Source organism: Rhinopithecus roxellana, chromosome 3 (assembly GCF_007565055.1).
Source record: "Rhinopithecus roxellana isolate Shanxi Qingling chromosome 3, ASM756505v1, whole genome shotgun sequence".
NCBI classification, from domain to species: Eukaryota; Metazoa; Chordata; class Mammalia; order Primates; family Cercopithecidae; genus Rhinopithecus; species Rhinopithecus roxellana.
This window is the reverse complement of record NC_044551.1, coordinates 92,754,775-92,781,119: the sequence shown is the minus strand read 5'-3', so window position 1 is coordinate 92,781,119 and position 26,345 is coordinate 92,754,775. Positions and strand designations below refer to the sequence as shown.

General features: G+C 43.0%; 1 protein-coding gene across 7 annotated transcripts in view; it reads left to right on the top strand.

Moving 5' to 3' along the window:
• Positions 1-26,345, top strand: part of CTNND2 (catenin delta 2) — a 943,187-nt gene that overhangs the window by 788,633 nt on the left and 128,209 nt on the right. For all 7 annotated transcript variants that reach the window (XM_010356592.2, XM_030927650.1, XM_010356588.2 and 4 more), the window contains 2 exons: positions 8,579-8,696; positions 14,812-14,997. In XM_010356592.2, coding sequence (XP_010354894.1) covers positions 8,579-8,696; positions 14,812-14,997 — 304 coding nt within the window. The remainder of the gene's footprint in view (positions 1-8,578; positions 8,697-14,811; positions 14,998-26,345) is intronic.

The following is a 26,345-nucleotide window of genomic DNA, read 5'->3' as shown; positions in this document are numbered from 1 at the left end:
AACAGAGTATTAATCGGAGAAATTATGAATTGTGATCTTTTTTGTTTGTTTGTTTTTGAGACAAGAGTTTCACTCTTGTTGCCCAGGCTGGAGTGCAATGACACGATCTCAGCTCGCTGCAACCTCCGCCTCCTGGGTTCAAGCGATTCTCCTGCCTCAGCCTCCCGAGTAGCTGGGATTATAGGCACGCCCAGATAATTTTCTATTTTTAGTAGAGACGGGGTTTCTCCATGTTGGTCAGGCCAGTCTCGAACTCCCGACCTCAGGTGATCCACTCGCCTCAGCCTCCCAAAGTGCTGGGATTACAGGCATGAGCCACCGTGTCCAGCCGATCTATTTATACCATGAGATACCAAAAGTCATTCAATGATTGTAGCTACCATCATGAACAGAGACAGTGATAAACTTTGGAGACATAAAAGCCAGTTGCCTGAGGAATTGTTATGGTAAAAAACAGAATGTTACCTACACGGTTTACTAATACAAGTGGAAAATAATCTTGAATGATAAATACTAAATGGTCACAGTGATTACCTTAAGGGAAAGCAAAGAGTGTGGACATCACTTTCAGTTCTACATTTCCCCCACTCTCTTAATATTTTTACATCACTTTTAGATTTTTAAAAAATAAATGACTAGAATTGCCAACGCTGCTGTGAAACCTTCTGTTCTTTCCTCTCGCACGTTTGTGGAAGACACATTTCCTGTGGGGTGCTGGTAACCCGCCTGGTGTGTTTCTCCCGTCTGGGCTGGAAGGTCTCTGGTGGAGCAGTTGCTCAGCCAACATTTACTGAGAAGAAACCACCCCGACCCTGAGCAGCTGCCCTGTGTCACTGCAGATCCGCTGTGATGTCCACACCATTCCCAGCGGCACCTCCCGGATGAGGAGGCCAAAGGAAACAAAGCGCCTTCACAGCTAAGTAGCGCAGCTGTGTGCACCACACCAAGTGCAGGAGAAACTACCTTTGTGAGCATTTTGAATAGTAAGAAAGCCAGCCACTCCCTTTTTGCAAAGGAGCTACAAATCAAAGGGATGAGCCCTCGTGGATTTTGTGGGAAGCATGAAGGGGATGGACAGACTTGGAGGGTCTCATGCTGCCCCCAGCCCTGCAACCTCTGCACCTAGAGAGAGAGGCTCTGGCTGGATTACTGTCACTGCATTAAAGGCCAGGTGGAGTCAGCAGACCCAGTGACTGGGCAATGACACCCCTTCCTTCCCCGCCCCTGGGCACTCAACGAAGAGGACAATCTGCCCGCACAGAGGAAAAGGATGGGCTTTTTGGACAATAATTTTGGAAACCACAGACAAAGTCTCCCAAGGCCTTGTGGGAGGACACGAGGCAGAGCTGCTGTTTCCCCGAGGAGGCAAATACATTGGATTTCTGAAACCCAGACTCCAGATTTAGGAGAGCAGCCTGCTGCTCCAAGCAGGGGCTGCTCGGACCACTTATTTTGGTGAGATGTTTTTAAACAGTTTAGGATCCCAGCCTCAGAATATGCTGCAAGTTCTGTACCTCTAGCACAGAAAACAAACAAAAACGTGCATAATGTTCATATAAAAATGTATAAAACTTGGAACAAAATATCAGGAGTTCACAGACACCCTCCCGAATCCTATGTCTGAGCTTCAGATGAGAATCTAGGTCAGGGGTTGATCGTGCCAGAGACCCGTTTCTGTATGGCTTCAAGTAAGCATAGGTTTTACAGTTTTTGAAAGGTTGTTGAAAGAATGAGAAAGAGAAGGAGAGAAGAAAAAGTGGCAGAAACCCTGTGTGGCCCGCAAAGCCTAAAATATTTATTCTCTAATCCTTTACAGAGAGTTTTTAACTCCTGATTTAGGTGTTCATGGATAGAAGATCTCTTTAAAATGTAATGTTTTTAAAGCAAAAATGAGTGCACTTTGTGGAATCAAGAAAAGCATGATTGGCATAATTTCTCATTCTCACACTTACTCAGATCAGGTAATTTATGATAAATTCAAGCCATCAAGGATGTCAGGATGTTCTCCATAGAAGGGAACTAAGTATAGGCATCAAACTCAAAAGAGCCAATTTTTTGCATCTTTACGTGTAATTAATACTTGATAATCGATCTGGCTGCTAATAATATGGCTCTTTGGAGGGGTGGCTGTTAGGTCTGTTCAGTCTCTGCCTAACTAAGCAAGAGAGAGCAGGCAGGAGAGGCTGGGAGTTGTGGAGATCTTGTTACTGGGGGTGGCTGTGCTGTTGAATTAAAAGATTGTCATGAGTTTAAAAAATTCCATCCATTTCTGAGTAGGTCATTACATGGTCAAAAAATTAAGACGCTCCGTATTTATATTCTACTTGTGAGATTCCCCCTCACAAGTTTAGTGTTATTTCCCATCATTTGCTGGTTGACTGTTAGAAGCTGATGGCCATTGGTCCAAAGGCCATCACTGGTAGGTTTGGGGGGCCATGGTCCCATCCTGTTAGGAAGAGCCTGGGGAGTGTTGTTCAGAGTCTGTACATCACGTAGCACACAGCAGACAACCACATGGCTTCGTGGCCATTCAAGAAGTACTTTACCTTTCTACGCTGAATTTCCTACCATGGGCTAAGGCCATGGTTCTCACCTGTGGAGTGTGTTCTCATCACCTGGAGACCAGCAGAACACACTGAGAACTGGGCTAATGGAAGTGTCGGGGAAGGGCCTGCACCTTTGTATTTTAATCCAGTTCCAAAGCTGATTCGGATGCAGCAGAGGAGCATAGGTTTGAGAAGCCACAGGCCGAGCACAGGTTAAGTGCTGGGGAAGCACATACACAGATTAGATCCTCATGGAGCCCAGCTATCCAGAGCAGGCCTCTCAGCCTCGAAACAATTGGTGTGCTTTGTGGCAGGGGCAGTCCTGAGCATTGTGGGATGGTTAGCAGCAGCCCTGGCTGTCTCTACCCATGAGATGCCTGTAATGCCCCCAGCACTCACCCAGCGGTGACAACCAAAAATATTCCCTGGTGGCACAGTCACCCTAGTTAGGAACCACTGGTCTAGAAAGATTCCTGAAAAGAACCATATGCTCTTTCATCCAGTCAATATCCAGTGAGTTCCTACTGTGTGCTGCATGGTGGGGAGCACAAACAACCAAATAAAATGATGCTCCCCTACCTCCTAACGCCCTGTGGGACCAGATTCAAACATCGTGTGTTACAAGTGCTCTAAGAGAAACCTGTGCCTGGAGCTATGAAGGAAGGAGTAGTGGGGCTGAGGCAAGGCTTAGAAGGTAGAAAAGGCAGTGCTTGGATTGAGCCCTGGCAACTGCAACTGTCAGAGTCAATGGCTTCAAGGTGGAAGGAAGAACATTCCAAGGGGAGGGATCAATGGGCCTGGGAACCCCAGACAGCCTCTCCATATCCTTGGCCAAGCGTCCAGAGGCTCTCAGCTCTGCCCTGGGGCTCCCAGATATCTCCGGGGTCGGGTCTGGTCTCTGGTCCATGCCATCATCTCTGGTGTCTTCTGCCTCCCCAGCCTGCCTTGCTGGGTTGCATCGAGGCTGTACTAAGTATGTGGCTTCATATTTCGGCTTTGCCTTGGGACTCTCTGTATCACTTAAACCCAGCTCATTCTCTAGCAACCTCCAGACAGCCTAACCCACTCCTCAAACTGGTGTATGGTCTCAGGAACTCAGGCCAGATCCTGCAGAGACCCAGCATCTGAGCTCTGCTGGTTATGAATTGGAGGATGAGATGAAGGAACTCAGGGAGTGCCTGCCCAGGGATGTGAAGGGTTGGGCCACCTGATGGATGGTGATTATAGCAGGGCTGGACCCAGGGCTCAAGGACATGTGAATGGGCTTGGTATGAGACAACTCCAATGGAGTCCAGACCCTAAAGGCCAAGGAGAAGGTGAGGGAGAGAGGAGAGGAGGAAACAGACATAGGAAGACAACCTAGCCTTGAGCCAGGCCGTGAAAGCTCTTCCTCCAAGCCTGAGGTTGTAGACGGGTGAGAAACTGGGAAATATCTGACTGTCTCCAGGCCACAAAATTGTGCAGTTCTCTTCAGCACTCAATCAATATTATGAACAATCATAAGAAAGTTTATATCTCGAGCTAATTTTACTCTCAATGCTGTATGCTATCTTCAATTGCATTTTCTTCTTTTGCAAATTGAAACTGCCTTGAATAACTCAGGATGGGGCTTGTAACACAAGGTACAGTTTAAGAAGCCAGTATTCAAATGGCGGAACAAACATCTGATATTTATTCTGTAAGCACGAAGCACAATCAGTCACAGAGTAAACATGTCCCTGCTTTCCTGAATTCCAATCCGATGGAAGGGCTGAATTCTCAATAATAACCAACTATGTGTCACACATTCAGCTGAATGCTAGGTATAAACATAAGAATGACATGCTTTCTACTCTCCAGAAACTCCCAGCGCATTAATTAGGTCACAGCCTAAATAATACCAATGCAAAATCAATGATGATTAGTAAAGGAGGTTCAAAGAGCTAAGAATGTGTGAAGGGAGAGGCTAATTACAAATACATTGATTACCCAATATCTCATTCCTTGGTTTTCTCTGTGGTTTGATCTTCAGTGTCCTGGCCATCTGAAACAGAGACACATCTTTCATGCAAAATGCCATAGTCATACAGGTGAACATATGGTCTGAGTTCCACGTTGGGTCCTAGGAGAACACTGAGTGATGGAGATGCAAAGAAATGAGATGTCAAGCAGCACAGAAGACAGGGGAAAGGAAGCAGTTTAGTTGCATTAAAATAAAAAAAAAAAAAGATTGGTCTTTTAATTGGAAGACATAAAAATGAATTGTTTCATTTTTTATCTATTAGGTAAAAAGATTATAGAATCTACTTTTAGCAGGAACTTCCCAATGACATAGTAACTGATAATTCAGTCATGACTGTAAAGATTACTAAGAAGGATGAGATATTATGCACATTTTTGTGCTTCTAACAAATAATCTACAGGTATTTGTTTTAATGCTATGTTTATGCATAGAATTTTTCCATACCCATTTCTAACCAGACATAGAAATCACCTTCCTTGTGATGGTTAGAAGATGGTTTAAGTACAATGGGAGGGAGGAACTTTCTAGCTTGGACATTGATTAATTGTCAGACACTAAGGACCCTGATTACACTTAACCATGTAGTGAGCATCACAGAAGGTTATCAGGGTGTTTATTTTTAAACAGTGAAACATCTTGTTAAGTTTCATAGTAAAGGTGTAGAGACAAAAATTTGAGCTGTGTTCAAGTCGTGATGCTTACAGCTGTATCATGTATGGTTAACATGATTATAATGTTTTAGTCATAAGCTGACATGACTTTACCTTAACACGTTGATCAAAAGTCTTAACTAACAACAATAAAAAACTGAAATTTGTGGTTGAAAGAGTAGAACTTGTGTTTGTGGGGAAGAGGGAGGAACAGGAAACACTCCTTACCACCAATGTGAAAATCAAAGATTCTCTTAAGATATGTTTCACACACTGAGGTATAGTTGATTAAAAGTGGAAACCCAAGCCCAAAGACCTGTAAGAAACCATTACCCATTGAAAAGAGACAGTTTATATAAAAATGTATACTGAGCCTCATCATGCCTGCAGACAGTATGATAACCCCCTCTTGAAGCCTATATGTATACTGAGCCTCATCATGCCCGCAGACAGTATGAAACCCCCTCTTAAAGCCTATATGTATACTGAGCCTCATTGTGCCTACAGAAAGTGTGATAACCCCCTCTTGAAGTCTGTAGGTATACTGAGCCTCATCGTGCCTGCAGACAGTATGATAACCCCCTCTGGAAGTCTGTATGTATACTGAGCCTCATCGTGCCTGCAGACAGTATGATAACCCCCTCTTGAAGTCTGTATGTATACTGAGCCTCATCATGCCTGCAGACAGTATGATAACCCCCTCTTGAAGTCTATATCTTAGGTGCTGTGTGGGTATGAATGTATCTCAGTCACTCCCCTTCTCTGCTGAGACCTTAAGTTATTAATCTGTCACATTTTTCAAATATCTTACACATTGTAATATAGTAGCCAATTAATAACATTTTAAATTTTGGAGGAGACTGAACTAGAATGGAATAGAAACTAGAATAAAGAAAAATGCTAAGATTAGTATTGACAGCTTCTGATGTTAAGTTGTTCATTTTGATTATTTCCTATTGGTTGGTCCCGTATGTTTAATGATTACCGGTGAAATTAGGACTGATCATTAGAAAGTTTATCAGTGAATCAGGAGGCAACCTGCCTCCAAAGAAAGGATACTCAAAGGAAAGACTGAGCACATTAGTCAAAGAAGAGCTGTAGAGGGCTTTTTCAGATCAGGGTGTATACATGCTACCTTAAGTTGCTTGCCAGCCTGAATTTCATTAATCCTATTTGGAAATAATAATGTGCTGCGCTAAAGAGCCAAACATAATCACACATTACCACACAACATTCTTCTGGCCAAAGAGGTCTGATTCAGAATCTTTGACAAACTTATTATTTTAACAGCTTCACAGCTCAACCTGGTGAAAATCATTTCAAGAAGGAATGAGCTAAAATGCTCCTTTAAAAGGGCCATTCTTTTAGTTTAAAATAATATCCAAATGCCTCTCACCACCTTTACCCTAGCAGAAAGTTAGTTCCTCTCTGGCCCGCACCACAGATTGTGTCAGAAACAAAAGTTGGCCATCACAGGATGGAATTTATGAAATTTTACATAAAAATGCTGTCAATATTTGCCTAGTTATATTATCTAAGAAGCTGAGAAATTTTGTTTATATTTGAAGATCAGCAAATGCCAAAAATACTAATTTGAATTATATAACCTTTCCCGGTGTTACACAGAAGTGCCGCTGATAGAGCCTATCTGAATACGTCTGTGGAACTTTTTAGGTATCAAAAAAAAACGATTTATGTTCAGTGGCATTTTAACATGAAACCTATTTTATTTTAAATCTTAAAAAACCATATTCTGCATTCGTATTTGACATCAGGCCTGAAGCCCTTTCTTTCCCATCTTCACAGGTTTTGTTCCAGCTCCTCCTCAGCCGAATGCTAGGTAGAGACATAGGACTGACATGCCTTCTATCCTCCAGAAAGTCCCAGTGCAGTAATGAGGTCACAGCCAAATAATTCCAATACGAAATCAATGGTGATCAGTAAAGGAGATTCAAAGAGCCAAGAGAGTGTGAAGGGGGAGGCTAATTGCAAACAGATTGATTCCTCAAAATCTCAGTCCTTGGTCTTCTCTGGGTTTGAGCTCCAGTATCCTGGCCATCTGAAGCAGAGACACACTTACTGCATGGCCTTGGACAACCTCTGAGGCTTGGTTTTATCATCTGTAAAATAGAATTTACTACAACAGCAAAACATGTTGTGAATATGAAATGAGACTACCTGGGTCAATTATAGTGGGCTGGAGATTCATTTCATTCAACTTCTTCAACTTCTCCAGACTCCGTCCAGGCTTCCAGATCCTTGGGATCTGCCTCATGGCTGCCCCAGCAGTCAGCAAAAACACGACCCTCCTCCCAGCCAGACCCTCTGTAGAGAACTGGGGTGTGAGTTCTCAACATCAGCACCACCAAGTATATGCAGCTTATCTGACTCTACCCCAATGTTCTGAGTCAGAGACTCCGGCATGCAGCCAGCAGTCTGTACCGCACGCACCCTCCAGAGGATTCCGATGCTCCCTAAGTTTGAGAATCATCCTTCTTTTTCTACCACTGTCCCCAAGGTCCTTAAATTCTTTCAATCCCTTTGTACCACCCACTAACTCACCTCCTCCAGCCTCCCTTTTACAGGTTGTGTTGCCTGTAGTAAGTCATCGCAGAAATTCTCTACTGGAACCATATGCTAACCGTGGGTAGGAGAAGAACAACATACTCTCAGGTGGTAGAATAACTAAAAGCACCCCAAGATTTTCCTTCAGATTATCTCTGTCTCTTGTAGGACTAGAAGATCTCTCTGCTTCGTAGCTGCACATTTCATTACAGTAGGCCCCGTTTGTTGCCATTAGCTCAGCATGTGCTAGTACAGAAAAGAGCTTGGAGCAGCTGCTTCCCATAAGAGGTATCATGCACATCCCAGTGACTACACTGTCACAGAACCCTCTAACTATGTCCTTAGAATAAATTCCTACAAGTCTACTTCTGGCTGGGCCAAGGTAGGTATCTTTGTGGCAGACAAATTTAGATGTCTAAAATATTTCAGAAGTTACAAGCTCTGTCTTTGAAAGTGTTTCAGACCTCTCAAAGAAGAATCCTTTGAATCAAAAAGCTTCTGATTGTACATGAAGTAAACCTAGAAGACTTTCTGAAAGTCCCCCACCCTCCGCAATCGTGTGACTCACAGATCCCATATTAGGAATTCTTCATTGTCTATTCCAGGAGTGGCATTACAGACATCTGTGACTTACCCAATTCTGGGATGTGTTTTGTGGAAGCCATCCCTATTCACTAAAGATATATTCTTGATAAGCATTCCGAAAAAGTGGGGGAGAAAGCATTTCCTTTCAAACTATGAGAGCAGATGGGCATGGAAAGACATTCTTTTGGTGACAGCCGTAAAGACTGCTGACGTGTCCTTTTACTTTGCAGGAATGTTAGTTCGGCCGGAGAGGAGGCCCGCAGAAGGATGAGAGAGTGTGATGGGCTTACGGATGCCTTGCTGTACGTGATCCAGTCTGCGCTGGGGAGCAGTGAGATCGATAGCAAGGTTGGTTATGTTTGCATAGATTAAGTGTGTTCGAGAATAAAGACTCCCACGGGACTCAACAATAGCGAACAACCCTGGAGAGCCAATGCAGTAATTCAGACTTTCCTTCTGAACTCTCTCCTGGTTTCCTTATAAGAATCCAACACTTTTTAGACTGGGCTTCTAATTCTAGCATGGAACGAGATACCTAACTTCTGATCAGCCATGAGTAAATATGCAGATTGTTCTAAGTTACTCAAACCACAGGTATTCCAGATGAGTGTATAAACTTGAATACCACAAGCTTCTAGTTTTTATTTAATGTAACGCACTTTCAAAAGAAAAGACAAGATGTTAAAACTGCCTGCTTTTTTTTTTTACTTTTTGTGACAGTCTCGCTCTGTCACCCGAGCTCTGTCACCCAGGAGCACAGTGGTGCAGTCAAGGCTCACTGCAACCTCCACCTCCTGGGATCAAGTGATTCTCCTGCCTCAGCCCCCTGAGTAGCTAAGAGTACAGGCATGCGCCACCACGCCTGGCTATTTTTTTTTTTTTTTTTTTTTTTTTAATAGAGATGCGGTTTTACCACATTGGCCAGGCTGGTCTCAAATGCCTGACCTCAAGTGATCCACCCACCTCAGCCTCCCAAAGTGCTGGGATTACAGGTGTAAGCCACCGTGCCCAACCTTGGGATTTGAATAATCCCATATTCTTATAAACTTACTTTTTAACAACTGTTGATTACATTAAGTGCCATTTTAAAAGGCCTGCAAGGTCTAAATAAATGTCACAGTGCTAAATAAATGGGGCTTCCCAACAAAGTAAGTCACTGAAGTCTATTCAGTGTTTTAGTTCACAAGCCAGAATAGAATTGGGTGGGCTTCTCCAGTGTTTGAGCTATTTTATTTAGTCTTTAATAAGTTTGATTCATTCATATAAGTTTGTAATTTCATAATATGCTGTTATAAACACAAACTTTACCAATAGTCATAAAGTAATACAGGTAATAAATGTGATTTCTTAATAAGGATTTCTCAAGAGCCACCCTTATTGACATTTTGGGGCGAATTATTCTTTGTCATGGGACTGTCTTGTGCACTGCAGGGTGCGTAGCAGCCTCCCTGGCTTCTGCCCACTGGATACCAGTAGCAGCCCCCATCCCCACCCCAGTAACAAACAACAACGTCTCCAGACATTGCCACATGTCCTGCAGGGAGCAAAATTGGCCCTGGTTATGAACCGTGGCCTTAATCCTATGGTTTTCATTCTGACTGTTTATTAGAATTGCCTTTGAAGTGTTCCTGTAAATACGTCTGCCCAGACCCTATTGTAGTTCTCTGAACCCAACTGTCTAACTCTGATCACAAATTTTTGTACCTTTAAAAGTTCATCAGGTAATTTGATGTACATCTTAGATTAAGAACCTGCCATGGTAGATAGAGCTTTAATATGACTCTCTAATTGGGAATCTGGTATAATGTAATTTAGTTACAAAGTTAGATAAAGAGCAAACAAAAGTGTTTCTATCCATATAGTCATTAATTGGTTGTGTGTATAAGTTAGCATAGCACTTCCCAACCCTGACTGCACATTAAAGTTACCAAGAAATTTAGAAAATCACTGATGCCTGAGCCGTACTCCCCGAAGATCTGAACACAAGGTGCCTCTGGGACGTCAGCCCTTTGAGTACTAGTTCACCCCCATCGTGAGCACTGCTTCTCATCTTTTAACTTCTGCTCAGCTGGGTTCACATCCATTCCCTGACTGTGCGTTTTTAGTTTCAGAGATGAACATAATGTAACAAAGAGTAAGCATTCCCCTTTCACAGAGCCCTTACATGACCATTTTAGACCATTTAGTATCATCGACAGGAAAATTAAATTCCTAAACAAATGTCCAGTCAAGATGTCTTGAATATTTACAAATGCTTGTTAGCATAACAGACACATGCGTTTTCAAAGGGCTCCTGAAAGTAAATCACTGAAGCGGCAATGCTCAGCACCGTCATATTCAGAGTGGTAAAAGAGTGAGGCACTGGGAGACTATACCTTTTACTGTGATGGCTACGAAAAGAGCTTTGATACTAGCTGGACCGTGCAGCTGAAAATAAAATAAGAGTCAACAGCCTCATGCTTCGGCTAAGTGCAGTCACCAGCACCAAAGGTTAAGGCATCCTTCAGGAGCCGTGGTTCAAGAACCAACATGGCACAAACATCTTCTTTCTGTCAGATGACCGGATTCCTAAAACCCTGTCACCTGTACAAGAGACCTTGTACGTCATCTTTTCTAGTGTCCACATTTTCCCCAAAAGAGGAAGTTGAAATAATTGGGAGTATTCAGGGCTGGAGTCAGAAAACCCAGATATCCCTGGTGGAGTAAGAAGAGCCCTGAGCTGGCATCAAGACAGTGCCAGTGGACTGTGCCATCTCCACCTCCCACTGGCTGGAGCACCATATCCAAGTGACCTCAACTCTGTGACAAGGAGCATACTCATAGCTGAATGCCAAGGCTGTCGAAAGGATCAGATGTGATCAGCTACTCAGTAGGTGATTCTTTGGCTGGACTGTGCGGTTGAGTTTTAACGTATTATTATGGTACCGTCATTTTCCACTCAGCCCTCTGCTTGGCTGCTTTTGAGCTTTCACAATGACAACTTGAGGGTGAGGGGGCCGAATGAGTACACCTTCTTTTTAAGGCCCGAGAAGTTAAAACATAAAAGAGCCTGGATTCCATACAAGCTTGTGGCTCTGGTCCTGTAATTGGTCCAGTGTGTTGACTGGATGACATGGTAGAGCACTCTACAACTTCCAGATTAACCCTTTCTAAGAGAAAATAAGGAATCAAAATGACCCTGGTAACCAAAAACAACTGCTGAAAGCGCTGCTGACAGCAATGGACGTCCCAAGCAAAGCTACCGGCTGCCACCCTCCTGCTAGGCTCCCAAGTCTTTTGTCTTCTCTTTCTTCTCATCCCCTTAGAGAAAAGCTCTTGAATTAAGTAACTCTCCCAAACCAACCCAGACTGCAAAACTCCAGGAGGCTTAAATGAAAGATAAATGTGGTCCCTGTGACCTTCCTTCCCCCATTCCTCCCTCCCCACCCACCCCCATCCCTACTTTCTCTCCTCCTTCTAGCTTCCCAAATCATCTCCCCAGCTGCAGCTCGATTATAAAGCATTTTTCACAACTGCAGATTGACTCCCCAGTAGTCATTTGTTAAACAGAGGAACAGCGATGCCTCCGGGGAAGACGAACAGTGGGATGAGAAAGAAGTTTATTCTCCCAAGTCTTTGATGTAAGAAAAATCAGTTTGAGCTGATTTAAAAATCATTCTGACTTATGCCATAACATTTTCCTTTCAATGAGAGTCGTTTCTCTCTTTCATGCATTGCCCTGAGTTTACCTGCTTTCATGCCAGTCCAGTTTTTGATGCTGAGAGGATGCTTGGAATAGAAAATCAGGTTGACTCAGAGCCTGTGGGATTAGCAGCCCATGACACCTTGAAAAGCTGACAAGAAAGGTCTGGAATGACAGAGGCTCCAGAGATACTTTCTGAAAACTGGTTTTCCTCGTAAATTTTCATGCCCACGGTAATAAGTACAGGACACCCGCTACCTTTCACCAGATTCTAGCCAGTGGAGGGAAGCTGTGCAGGACTGCGATCCCAGCAGCCCCGGCCCATTCCAGTCCCACCCCAGGACTGCAGAGAAGCAGCTCAGTCTGGTGGGAGGTACTCACAGCTTTAACTGTCCTCGCCTTCACCTGTACAATGGAATTGTATTATGTGCCTTCGCGGCTGGCTGTTACGTAGCAGGTGCCTGAAAAAATGATAGCCAACTTGGTAAGATTCTTCAAATAAAACTTGGCTCAGTTTATTTTTCTTTTCCCATGATAATTTTGCCGCTTTTAAAAATTGGATATTTTTCCCCTCTTTCCATGGTTCCTGGAGTCAAAAGGTCAGCTTTGTCTTAACCAGCAAACGTTTTCTGCAAAAGGTCAGAGAATAAATATTCGTAGTGTTGTGGGCCATACTGTCTCAGTCACAGCCATGTAATTCTGCATTGTACCATGAAGGCAGCTACAGATCATTCATAAACAAATGGGCCTGGGTGTCCTCCAGGAAAACAACCTGTCATGCACAACCAGCTGTGGGCTGCATCGGGCCCCTGGGCGGCAGTTTGCTCACCCCTCTTCTCAGCAATCACAAGTTATTACAGCTGGTATTTTAGCAAATACTTTTGAGCAGACACTATTCAAAGAATATTCAAAAATATTCAAACTTATTAACCCTCACTGTTGCCCTGTACATGATACTGTTTTTGTTGTTGTTGTTGTTGTTGTTTTTCTCGAGAAGGAGTCTCGCTCTGTCACGCAGACAGGAGTGCAGTGGCACAATCTCGGCTCACTGCAAGCTCCGCCTCCTGGGTTCACACCATTCTCCTGCCTCAGCCTCCCGAGTAGCTGGGACTACCGGCACCTGCCACCACACCTGGCTAATTTTTGTATTTTTAGTAGAGACAGGGTTTCACCTTGTTAGCCAGGATGGTCTCGATCTCCTGACCTCGTGATCCACCCATCTCGGCCTCCCACAGTGCTGGGATTACAGGTGTGAGCCACCGCTCCCAGCCTGTACATGATACTGTTAATATGACTCTCTATTTACAAATAAGAAAATAGAAGCACAGAAAGATTAAGCACTTTGACCAGGGCCCCACAGCTTGTGAAATGGTGGGCCCAGGATCATAAGCCAAGCCAGCAGTCCTAGATCACATGCTCTGGACCTCTGCACTGTGCCGTCTCCTGCCATCGTCAATGATACGAACCTTTGAAGAGCATTTGCTGTGGCCCAGCTTTCTTCCCAGTACTTGCGCGCTGTGTTACTTTCCTGTTGCTGTCGTAACCAATGACCACAAACTTGGTAGCTGAACCCAATGCAGGTTTATGATCTTATAGCTCTAGAGACCAGGAGTCTGAAATGGGTCTCACTGGGAAAAACTTAAAATGTGGTAAGGTCTGCGTTCCTTCTTGAGGCTCTTGGGGAGAATTTATTTCCTTCCCTATTCCAGTATCTAGACCCTGCCCACATACCTTGGCTTGTGGCGCCTTCCACCATCTTCAGATCCGGCCATGGCCAACTACATCCTTCTCACATCACATCACTGTGACTCTCCTGCTTTCCTCTTTGATGTACAGGCACCTTGTGATGACAGCAGGCCCACCCAAACAATCTGGATAACCTCCCCATGTGACAAGCAGCTGATTAGCTTAACAACTCCCACCTCCTCCCAGCCATGTGACCTAACGTATTCGCAGGTTCCAGAGATTAAGATGTAGACCTTGTGGGAGGGCCATTATTCTGCCTACCGCACCATATTTTAGCTCACCTCATGCACAAGCAACCTAAGATGTGGGTCCTGTTATGACCATTTTACAGAAGGGTACACCGTGTCCCAGACATGTCAAGTGCATTCCAAAGTCCCACATCTAAATCAGACAGCTAGGGTTCTACAGGTGTACAGCTCCACAACAGGTGGCCTTAACCATTATTTAACCTTTGGCTAAGAAAACATGAGTATCAGGCATCTCAAAACAATGGAGACTAAAAATATTTATGCCCTCAGGTGATCACAGCCCCTCACTTTCCTGGGACAACCCTGGTTTGCACCTGTGGCCTTGACACTCAGAAAATGCTCTGGTGGGCAGTAAATATGTCCCCCACCAGAGCTGACCAAAATTCTAAGTCTTTGACTCCTCATTATCCGATCCCCAATCCCCAGCCCAGGAGTCAGAGGTGGGGCACTGTGTGTTAGTGGATGATATTTGGGATCTCTCGTGGTTGTACATTATTCCCTTCTCACAAGTGAATTTCACTCAACAGTAACAGATGTTTATAGAAGTAACTATTGCTGATAAGTCATTTCTTTGCGGGGGAGAAAAGGTCCTAAGACCTTTCCAAGTTTCTCTAATTGTTTTCCACTGTGGCTGTCAGGGGAGCTTTCAGCAGCTGTCAGCTAAACACTTCCAAAGAGAAATGTGACCGTGGAGAAAGATGCCTTTCCAGGTGGAAGAATGGAGTGCTGAATGCTAGTTTTATTCATTCCTTCCTCTGTTTCCCCCTTTTCTTTTTGGGTTCTGCAGACCGTTGAAAACTGTGTGTGCATTTTAAGGAACCTCTCGTACCGGCTGGCGGCAGAAACGTCTCAGGGACAGCACATGGGCACGGACGAGCTGGACGGGCTACTCTGTGGCGAGGCCAATGGCAAGGACGCTGAGAGCTCTGGTTGCTGGGGCAAGAAGAAGAAGAAAAAGAAATCCCAAGATCAGGTGATGCGGGCTGCTTGCAGCTGCATGCAATTATCCCCTTCCCTAATTGCAACTTTAATATTTCCTCAATATATAGAGAATGAGCCCTGCATTTTCATCAGGAGGTAAAATCACTAATGCATCTGCACAATTTTCCTGTGGGAATTTCACAGCTGAGACGGTGGGACATGAAATGACTTCCCCCATGTCTCGCAGTTGAGCCAAGATAGGAAATTACTTAAAAAAGAAAAAAAGACACCCGAGGCCCTAGCAGGCTCTGACATTCCACCTCTGAGCAGGTGCTGTGTTAATTCACACATTTACTTAGGGCATTGTCGGAGCTGGGTTTGGCGCCATCCAAGTGACAGGGATGGGTGGAATAGGAGATGTGGTAAAAGAAGGGAAACAGAGAGAGAGACAGGGAGGCCAAAGATCCAACGTGTATGTAATCACTGGTTTTGAAGCGTTTGGATTTTCAGTCTCACATGTCCCATTGGAAATGGGGGTAACAGAGAATTCACAGCCCTTCCACAGGATGGCATTAGAAGCTTGGCCATGGGGGACAATTCAAATGAATTCAGAACAGTATTCAGCCAGAGCCGGAGGCCTCTTGAGAACAGAATGGCCCTCACCTGCTGCAACTGGTAGTAGGTTCCCCTGCAGCAAAATGAAGACCGCTAGGCAGCAACTCACAACCCTGATGCATCAGAACAGCCTCTGCCCCTGTCCTGGGCTGCTCCTGAGAGAACAAACCCCTCACCACAGGCCCCACCAGGACAGGGAGCGATGGGAGGACAAAGCAGGCCCACCTTTGCTAACAATGGAACAGAGGTTAACTTCAGGGCCTGGAAACTGATTTATCTCATCAAGGAGCTTACAGAGAGTTCTAGGTTTGCAGATGTAAAAATGGTGGATATCATTTGTCCCCTGGAATCTCTACTACATATCAAGTCAGGTTTTTAAAGAGTATTTAGAGATTAGAGAAAATATATAATACAAGTAAAGTGGAAAAAAGCAATATAGAAACAGGTGTGTACATAAATATAGGTATAGATGGTACAGATATAGTCTGGCCAGTTTTGTATGATATGTCTCATATGCAAATACAAAATGCTATCTGCATGTACAAAATGTGTGTGTTTCTTGAAAAAGCAGAGTAAGATCCAGGAGAAGACAATGATCGATTCTTTTTGTACTTCTGTATTTATAAATTTTCTACAATGGAAATTACATTTGTAATCTTTGCAAATGGCCTTTAAAAACTAATGTTCATAAAGGCACGAAGTTAATGTATGCTTATAAAAGTGTATGGTTTTTTTCAGAGAAATTTATACCTCACTGAAAGGTGTAAGAGATTTTGGAAAATGAAAGGTTATCTAGTCTACAACACAGACCTTCCAGGACAGAGTAGCCAAATATTATAACAAGAATAAAAGTGATACAAATAATAATTGGTTTAATGATGGCCTCTAGAGCTTTTTCTAGCCCAGAAATTTATGTTGACCCTTGACTTTGGCATTGGTATTCTTGACCTTTAAAAGACACTATAATATTCTGCATGTCAAATTTACCTGTAAGAAAAATCTCAGAAACTTTTAAAAAAAAATCCCCATAGGGATAATTCAATAAAATATATGATACAAAAATATGTTGCATGCATGCTCTTAGTTCAAGAAATGGTTTCTCTTGAACCATACGAGAAGTATCAGACTTCTAGGCCATTCTAGTCTAGAAACCTGCACGTTATGTACATGTACCCTAGAACTTAAAGTATAATTAAAAAAAAAAAAACTCCATGTATGCCATAAATATATATATATATATCTACTATGTACCCACAAAAATTAAAATAAATAAATAAATAAACTGCAGCAAGAAAAAAAAAAAAAAAAAGAAGTACCAGACTGTGAGCTCCCATGTGCAGAAGTGTTTGACACTCTGTGCTTCATATTCTGGTCTAAGAGGTCCTTGCCAACTCATCCATTTCTGAATCTGCTCTGTGCCTGTTGCTGAATTCTAAGGAATTGCTAGTTTCTCTAGTCCATTTTGGGCAAAACCTCCCATGAAACAGTCTGCATGTCATCTGCCAAGAAGGTGCATCTCCCCCAGCAGGACCCTCCCTGCCCTCAGCAGGGCCTTGTGCCAGCAGCCTGTCACTGCAGCGTTGGTGGGGGGAATCCGAAGATTGGGGTCCAGGGAAATAGGAGGAAACAAAATGGATTCATTTACATTTTGCACCTTTTGTAGCAATAAGCATTTTTTGGTTTTTCACCTTGGTCTATGGCCAGCGATCCTGTGATGGTGTCCTGAAGTGGGTACTGTTTCGACGTGGTTTGGAGGTGACGGGACATTGTCCTCCACCAGCTGCTGGCCAGGTCAGACCTTCTTCAAGATGCTCGTGGTGTGAGATTGGCCGTGTGCAGAGGGCCACTGAGAAAAACAAAAACTAAATAAGCAGGACCTGCTGGAATTCAAAACCTCCCTTTTTAGCTTATAAATTAAAGTTATTTAATTCAAATGGGTAAAAAATATATATCTATCCGCATGGGTGAGGAGACAAACCTATCCATTCAAACAGGATTCTGATCCACTCTTTTTATCTGGTAGTTCTTCTTTCATGATAATCTTTGTTTCACCACTGAGTATGCTGTAGTCAATTTAAGAGGAAATATGTTTGCTCTTTTTCACGTCTTTCTTAAGTTGTAGATGCCAAATGCATAGATGACTGGAAGATTCACCAGTGATATACAGGGTGCTATTTTATACATAAAAGCAATAGGAATGGGATTCTGTGTAAAACTTCAGTGCTCCCTTATTTTTCCCACGATGAAAGATATGTCTTGGAAGAGCTTTCAAGGCCTCTTGTTCTCCCACTTTCCTGGCCTATCTGAGGATCCCACAGACCAGCCTCTAGGCTTCTGTTCGTGCTGTTCCACTGCCTGGCCCTCCCTTTCCTCCCTTTCCCCACTCACTACTTGGAGAATAATCATTCAAGAGCAGATTAAACATCCCCTCTGTCTTTCCGAAACTTCTTTCAAGTAAACTGTTGCTCCCTAATCTACTTCTCCATAATTTTATTTAAACTTCTCTGCTAGTTATTATCATATTATGGGGTAAGTATAGCAACTGATCCTCAAAGAGAGCCAATTTTCTGGGGCAAAGGACTGTGTGGGTCTTATTTCAGTCTGTGACTTCTAGCCCAATGCCTGGCCCCAATTACACTGTGGCCTGTGGTGGCCCCTAGCCCTTGCTGTGGGTTTCATTGTGGGTGGATGCTCATAACTGTGACTTTTCCCAGACTCATGGGTTTCTTTCCTGGTGAGACTTGGCCCCTAAGGGCCGCTGTGAGCCAAACGTCTTCCGCAGTCCTCCCTCCCTGTGTTTTGAGCTGTTCCCCAGTCTCTCATGAGAGTGCTGCATTTATCTTGTTAGTCGGTATTCTGAATCTGCAATCACCACCAAAACGAATGCACCATCTAAATTACTATTATCATCTAAGAACTTAAGTTAATATGCAACAAAGGTATATGCGTGTGTGTCACAGTATCCCAGGAGAAGCAGGACTTTTGATCCTGCCAGACTAAACAAATTATTTGCACTGAAGGTATTATGAGATATCATGAAATGCTATCACCTACAAGGTTTTCTTGGATTTTCAGGATATCAGTATTGGCCACCACTTCTTCAACAGCCTCACACGTTCCCTGCTGTGTCATTTGGATGCTCTTGACCCAAAAGTGAGATTCTATCGCTAAACAAACAGCATGCATGTCCCAAAGCACAAACTTGAATTTTATTAGTAGTTAAAATGACCACAATGGAGATTTGAACTTTAAATAACAGTTTCTTCTCATTTCAGACAAAATAGATATTAATGATAAATATCTAGGTATACATGTACACACTTAACATGTAAATAATATGTGAGTAAAATAGCACTAAGCTCCGAGAAGAAAATAATACCCACACCTTCGCATGCCTCCTCCTAGAGAGATTCACAATTACAACTTATATCTCGGCATATATCCTTTCAGATGTTTTTCTGTTAGAGGCCGTATCAGACAGCAAAATTCATAAGGTCTTATAGTCAGTAAGTGTATTTTCACTGATAGAGAACTCCAGTCTCTTGAGTCTTCAGAAGTCAGGCTCCTTGTATTTTATGGGGCTGTCATCTTCAGGGTGCTGCCTTCCTCCTCATGATCAAGAGTCTGGCTCTCCACATCCATAGTTCAGGAGTGGAAATGGGGAAAGAAGACAGGAGTACCCTTTCCTTTAGGGCCCCACCCAGAAGCTGCACACATCACTGTTACATCCCTGTGGCCGAGACTGACTCCGTAGTGGCACCAGAGCTGCGAGGGAGGCTGGGAATTGTAGTCTTTTGTGACAACCATGACCCTAGGTGAACCTTGGGCATACTCTTAATAAAGAAAAAAGACATGTAGTGGCCTATTCAAGGTGTGTAGGGAGTAGGGGGCTCTCTATCCTTGTGGGGAGGGGTCTCTTACCAGTGAAATCGTGTAGCATTGTCTGCACATGGTAATGAACAAAAACCCAACTTGTACTCATTTCATTGCCTGTACATTCCCTGCAAAGACTGCAGTCTCTTACTACCTGCCCCCGGATGACAGCCCCCACTGCCCACCTTGGCACACCACTGATGGGCAGGAAGATGTAGGCACAAGTCTGCTCTGTGTCGCTTTGCTGACCGCTTTATGACAGCTTATCATTTGACACAGACTGACATTTTTCCTTGCCGGTAAGCAGTTCTTCACACTGGAATGCGGAATAACTACTGTGAACTCCATGGTAGAGGAATACCATGATGTGGCGAACCAATCCCCTATTCCTAGAAAATCAGGTTGCTTCCAAGTTTGTACTAATGTAAACTGTAATCAACATCTGTGTAGTTAAATCTCACCTACCCCCTTAATCACTTCTTAAGAATGAATTCTTAGAAGTGAAATAACTAGACCAAATGCATGCTTTTAAGACTTTCAATACACAAAGCGGAATTTATCTTAATCACTCTAAATGTCAGTGACAGTTTCTGTTCATGGACTTGATTTTTTATTATCACTTCACGGATCTGCTCCTCACGACATTTCGATGCTCCTAGGCTTCCATTTCCTAATATCACAGGTGGTTTTTCTTTCTTTCCAGTTTTCATTTTCTCATTAGTAACCATACTCTTTCTTTTGCCGCTTAATACCATTTCCTTTCTAACCATCTGCTTCTTTCAGCTGCCGCCCGTTCCTCTTGGCTGGTTCGAGTACAGTCTCTCTCGGCCTTCACCTCACCATATGCTGGGAACTTGTTGACTCAAGGCATGATATTTCATGTCCTGGAAGCAACATATCTCATGAGCCTGCAAAGGTCACGACTGTGCATTTCTGTGCAGCAACTCTCCTCTGCCATTATCCATGGATGAACCACATTCTTCTACTTCTTTTTCACTTCTAATAGAAAATATAGCCCATCACCTAAAAGTGCTGCTATTTTAGTTTCAGTGAGTTTATAGACTTAAAACTCTGTTTCAGGTGTCTTGTTTAGTTTTCTTTTATTATTATTATACTTTAAGTTCTAGGGTACATGTGCACAATGTGCAGGTTTGTTACATATGTATACATGTGCCATGTTGGTGTGCTGCACCCATTAACTCGTCATTTACATTAGGTATATCTCCTAATGCTATCCCTCCCCCTTCCCCCTATCCCACGACAGGCCCCGGTGTGTGATGTTGCCCTTCCTGTGTCCAAGTGTTCTCATTGTTCAATTCCCACCTATCAGTGAGAACATACAGTGTTTGGTTTTCTGTTCTTGGGATAGTTTGCTGAGAATGGTGGTTTCCAGCGTCATCCATGTCCCTACAAAGGACATGAACTCATCCTTTTTTATGGCTGCATAGTATTCCATGGTGTATATGTGCCACATTTTCTTAATCCAGTCTGTCATTGATGGACTGGGTTGGTTTCAAGTCTTTGCTGTTGTGAGTAGTGCCACAATAAACATACGTGTGCGTGTGTCTATCAATACTGTTTTACAACTTGACCGGGGCCTCTCGGCCTTGGCACTGGTCACATGTGGGGCAGCATACCTCTCTGTTCCAGGGAGCTGGCCTGTGCGTTGCAGGGTATTTTCCAGCCTCCCTGGACTCGACCCACTGGATGCCACTAGCACTTTTGCCACAGCCACGACAACCAAAATGTCCCCAGACATTGCCGCTTGTCCCCCTGGGTGTTAAAATTGCCCTGCTTGAGACCATTGGACTAGATTGTCCTTTGAAGGACATATTTCTGAACATATAAATAAATGACCAAGACCACAGGATTATCTGAAGGAGGTTGGCACGTCAGGGACAAAGGCCCTTTAGAAGGTAGTAACAGGGACAGCCATGTCCCAGGTTTCCCGAGATGTGGATGGCAAATTAGGAGCAGAGAGAATTCTAGATGAGCATCAGTGATGCCCCAGTTGGTTCTATCACAGTGACTTGGGGAAGGGACAGGCAGGCCCAGTCATATGGAGCAGCCTTGACAGCTGTCCTCTGTGGGGCACGGCACAGTGGCCGGCCTCATGATGCCAGTCTGTGGAGTAGGCAGCATCACCAGCTTCACTTCTGAGGGGTGTGTGCCCACCTGGCCCCATGGCCCCCCCCCAGGAGGAGGTGCATCAGCAAGGCTATTCCTGAATCTCTTTTGCCCTAACGCTTTGTTCAGACAGCACCTCCATCCTGCCTCTTTAATGCGGGTTTCTAATCTCTCAAATGCAAAGCCCCTCCTGTGTTTTGCGAGGAGAGCCTGGAAACAATGCAGTGCCACATAAGTACAGCTAATTAGCCATCAACTCTATCCCCTCTTTGCACAGCCTCAGCCTCAGCCGCAGCTGAAGTCTTCTGAACAGCTCCTGGGGGATTCAGACACCCGCACTACCGTTTTCTTTGAAATTCCTAGGAATCGACACAAAGAATCATTTCTTTCTGGCTTTTTACAGTTAACAGGAGTTTTTGAATACCCATCACCTCTATCCTTCCGCCTTTAACCCCCCAAAAGCTGGAAGTGGCCACGAAACACTATAAAGGCAAATTATGTAATAACTCTGCTGTTCAAAGCAAGCCAAGCAAGAGTGGCAGACGGTGGACGGACTTGGGTTTTGAATGTTGCTTTTTAAAGTACCTAGTGCTGGCTGCAGCTTAATTAAACCAAACCCTGCTTGAGAGAACATTCTCTGACAGTTTACCTACTTAGAGCCATCTTCTCTTCCTACATTTTGCAATGTGTGACTTCCCCTGAGAGGAAAGAGTGGGATCTTAAAATCAGAATGTTTCCCTGATGCTGCAGCTCTGCTCCTTTTATCTTGCAGCATCTCTGGTCTGTTGTTTATTTCACCGAAATATCTTAAAAAATGAAAGTGAGCCTGCACATATGTAATGACTGTGATGCTCCCTAATTGGTAGAGAAATCTAGGTAATAGAGATGCATCCCGCCGGTGAAGCCAGCCTTTTCTGTTTATGTTCTGAAGATACGACTCAGCAGTAAAAGGCCTTTTCTGCGCACAAACTTGATTGGCTGAGACTGAATGACGCCTGTGACAGGTGGGAAGAGGAGCTGTGTATTTTAGCACTCCTCCTGAAATGAAAATCCTTCTCCATACTCTCTGACTGCTCCTTGTTGGTGTCTCCTCAGTACCCAGCCCAGTGCATTGGAGATCAGAGACTAGGGCAGCTGTAGGATGGCTCACCAAGCCTTGTAAATTATCTTATAATTCTTCTCATTCATTAGGGGGCTTTTATGAATGTGATAATTAGAGTACTCCTGTGACTCTCCGTAACTTAAAGAACCTCATGTTTACAAAGTCTCTGTTTTTAATATAGTATGTAACATCTTTGCTTTCAGGGTTTTTTTTGTTGTTGTTTGTTTTTTGTTTTTGAGATAGTCTCGCTCTGTCACCCAGGCTGGAGTGCTATGGTGCCATCTCAGCTCACTACAAACTCCACTTCCCAGGTTCAAGTGATTCTCCTGCCTCAGTCTCCTGAGTAGCTGGAATTACAGGTGTGCACCATCACACCCAGCTAATTTTTGTATTTTTGTAGAGACGGTGTTTCACCATGTTGGCCAGGCTAGTCTCAAAGTCCTGACCTCACCCAGCTAATTTTTGTGTTTTTGTAGAGATAGGGTTTCACCATGTTGGGCAGGCTGGTCTCAAACTCCTGACCTCAAGCAACCTGCCTGCCTTGGCCTCCCAAAATACTGGGATTATGGGCATGAGCCACTGTGCCCAGCCTACTTTCAGGTTTTTATCCCTAAGTTACATCTTTCTCTTCCTATAAAGGAGCAAATGGCTTCCAGTCTTTCTACCCAACTGAAATAGAAATCTTTTAAATAGGCCCAGGGCGGTAGCTCATGCCTGTAACCCCAGCACTCTGGGAGGCCAAAGTGGGTGGATCACCTGAGGTCAGGAGTTGAAGACCGGCCTGGCCAACATGGCGAAACCCTGTCTCTACTAAAATTACAAAAATTAGCTGGGCGTGATGGAGCACACCTGTAATCCCAGCTACTCACGGGGCTGAAGCAGGAGAATTGCTCCAACCCAGGAGCCAGAGGTTGCAGTGAACCAATATCGTACCACTGCACTCCAGCCTGGGCAACAGAGTGAGACTCTGTCTCAAAAAAAAAAAAAAAAAAAATCTTTTAAATATAATTTAAGCCCTGCATAGAAGCAAAAGTATTTAAAGCAAATCCAACGAAAGGCTCTTTCCTTTTCCTTCTTTTTAACATACACATTGCGCATATACCCATGCATATGTTATTTTCTTCCTAAGCAGACCTTTTTTACAGGGGCCATTATGTATGCTCTGTGCTGATGGTGACCATATCAAAAAGCATCATGTCTAAATTTCAGCAGTCCCTTGACCTTCTATCTTGGGAAGCTTGATATCCTTTTTTTTTTTTTTTTTTTTTTTTTTCCAAAAAATTTAGCGTTACCTTCTTAATGAGAGCATACATATTTTCAATTCTATACAGTTTTAGAAATGGAATGACAGAAACTGTTGACTGTTTTTTTATGGATATTAGTCATGCAGTCGTATATTTGAAGCCAGTAAAGAGAAGTGCTGATACGTTATTGAATGAGGCACTATTTGGGGTGGCAAAAAGTCTATCTGTTGTTTTGTTCTATGATCTATATACACTCACTGCTTTGCTGCCATCCTGTCTCCAACAGAGCTCTAATTCTCAATTACTCAGTTTTCAAACACTCTGGTTATAGCCACCTTAATCCTTAGCTTTATGTACTCTAAATATGTGTGTAAAATTAGAAATTTCTATAAGCAAGACAATTCATAAGAGGAGGTTTAATATTATGCTAGTAATATATTCTTTGGTCTATTTTCCTATTCAACAACATGTGAATGACTTGCACAAAGTGTAATTTGAACATTTAAGTAATATCTGTAAGACTCAAGGGATACTAGAACTTTTGCAAAATTTATTTGTTAAAATATAACAGATGAAAATTAACTTGTTACACAGAATTGTGGAACACTTATGTAACTCTTAAACATAAGCAGTAAAATTCTGAGGAGGAAGGGATATTTTCATTGAAAATTTCCCCCAAGCTGGAACAAGATGAAACCCAGCAAAAAAAAACTTGTTTAAAACCACAAATGCCTCTCTCCGCATGCTATTTCTTTCACTTTCTCTATTCTGCTTAACTTTTAAACTGCATCCTGAGGAATGAAGACACACACACACACTTATATGTGGTCATCATACAGATAACATAATAAAAAAAATCTTTTTCTGGCATTGCCACCACTACTGTCCTGGAAATACTTTGTCTTCGTGTGCTCTTTCTTTATTATATGGAAAGTTCTCTCTCCCGACTTGATGACATTTTGCTTCTTTATGTATTCTTTGCTTATTTCAAGCTCTTAAAGAGTTTTTGGTGGTAGGTTCTCAAGATATTGTCCAAAACAAACACAGTTTGCACAAGATTTGTAAGTTTAGTCTTGTGTTCTTCAGGGCTAAATCACTGTGTGGTCACTGCTTCAATTATGTTACAGATTAAAGCCATTTGCTTGCCTTCAGATAATGTCCCGTTTTTGTAGATATTTTAGGATAGAAGCACCTTATATTTAAATTTGTAAATAAAGTATTTCTACTTTGGTGAAAGAGTTGTATATCCCATGATTTTTCATGAATCTTCACATTCTAGCCTCAAAAGTTTGCATGTGCAGAATTGTCTCACCTGCATCAGTCTGATCATAACTTTACCATTGCCCTGCTGCCTTGTCAATGTTGATGAGCTAGACAAAATAGTGTCAAGCATGTTAACCGAAGTGTTACAGAATACTTCCAGTCATTTTACAGCTGACAGAAATCTATTTTAATGGGCTTTTCCCCCTATTAACTTATGCTGTTTTTCTCCCTGTTAACTTAATAAAAGTTTGAATAAAGTACCCAGATAAAGGTCTGGCAGATACATTTACTGGCTTTGAGATAGTCCTTTTTCTTCAATATCAACGTGCTAAAATAGCCAAGAATCCCCTTTGAACTCCATCTCCAGTTGCCATCAAAGATTATCTGTGTTCACATCAGTTGTCCTTTTATTTCCTTCAGATTCTCTCTGTAGCTATTAAGAAAGGATTGTAATAAAAGGTATTTAAGACATACATAGATGACACGTCAGAGCCTGAAGAAAATTTTCTACTGACTTAAGCATTTATCCCGCTTTATTGCACAGGAGTTAGAAAAGCAGAACAAGATGAAACCCAGCAAAACATAACATGGCTACTTTTTCCTCTTTTTGTAATGAGCATGCAAATATTACTTCTCTGTACCTCTTGCTGTTAGGTTAGCTCTTACATGAGAGGAAAATCTATCCGTGTTGAGTCGGAAGTGTCACATTTTTATTTTTCTGAATTTTATCAAATTTTTATATGAAACTATTGCTTTAAATTTTTAAGGAGATAGCAAGATATAAAATGAAATGAAAGAAATAATTTGCCATTTCTTGTTACTCTAGCAGATAGATTCACTACCCCAAGCTGGTCTCCTTTGAGAGGCCAATATTGCTACTGCTTTGTCATTGAAACTGGCAAACCTACAGAATGACTGCTGTCTTTTTCTAGTGCCCACTTTCTATTCAGTGCAGCAAGCCAGGATCAAATAATGAACTAGGAGCAATGTGGCGAGGCTACTTCACTTCCTTCTTTTTTTAATTTAAAGGAGATGTATTGGTTTTATTGATAGGCTGTTCACAGGTGCAAAGTCATCTTTGAATAGTTAGGAAGTGGCTTTGGTTAAAAGGACAGGAAGCTTCCCACACTGAGTGTCCTTGTTACAAAGTTAAAATTGAGTGACATGTTCATTGAA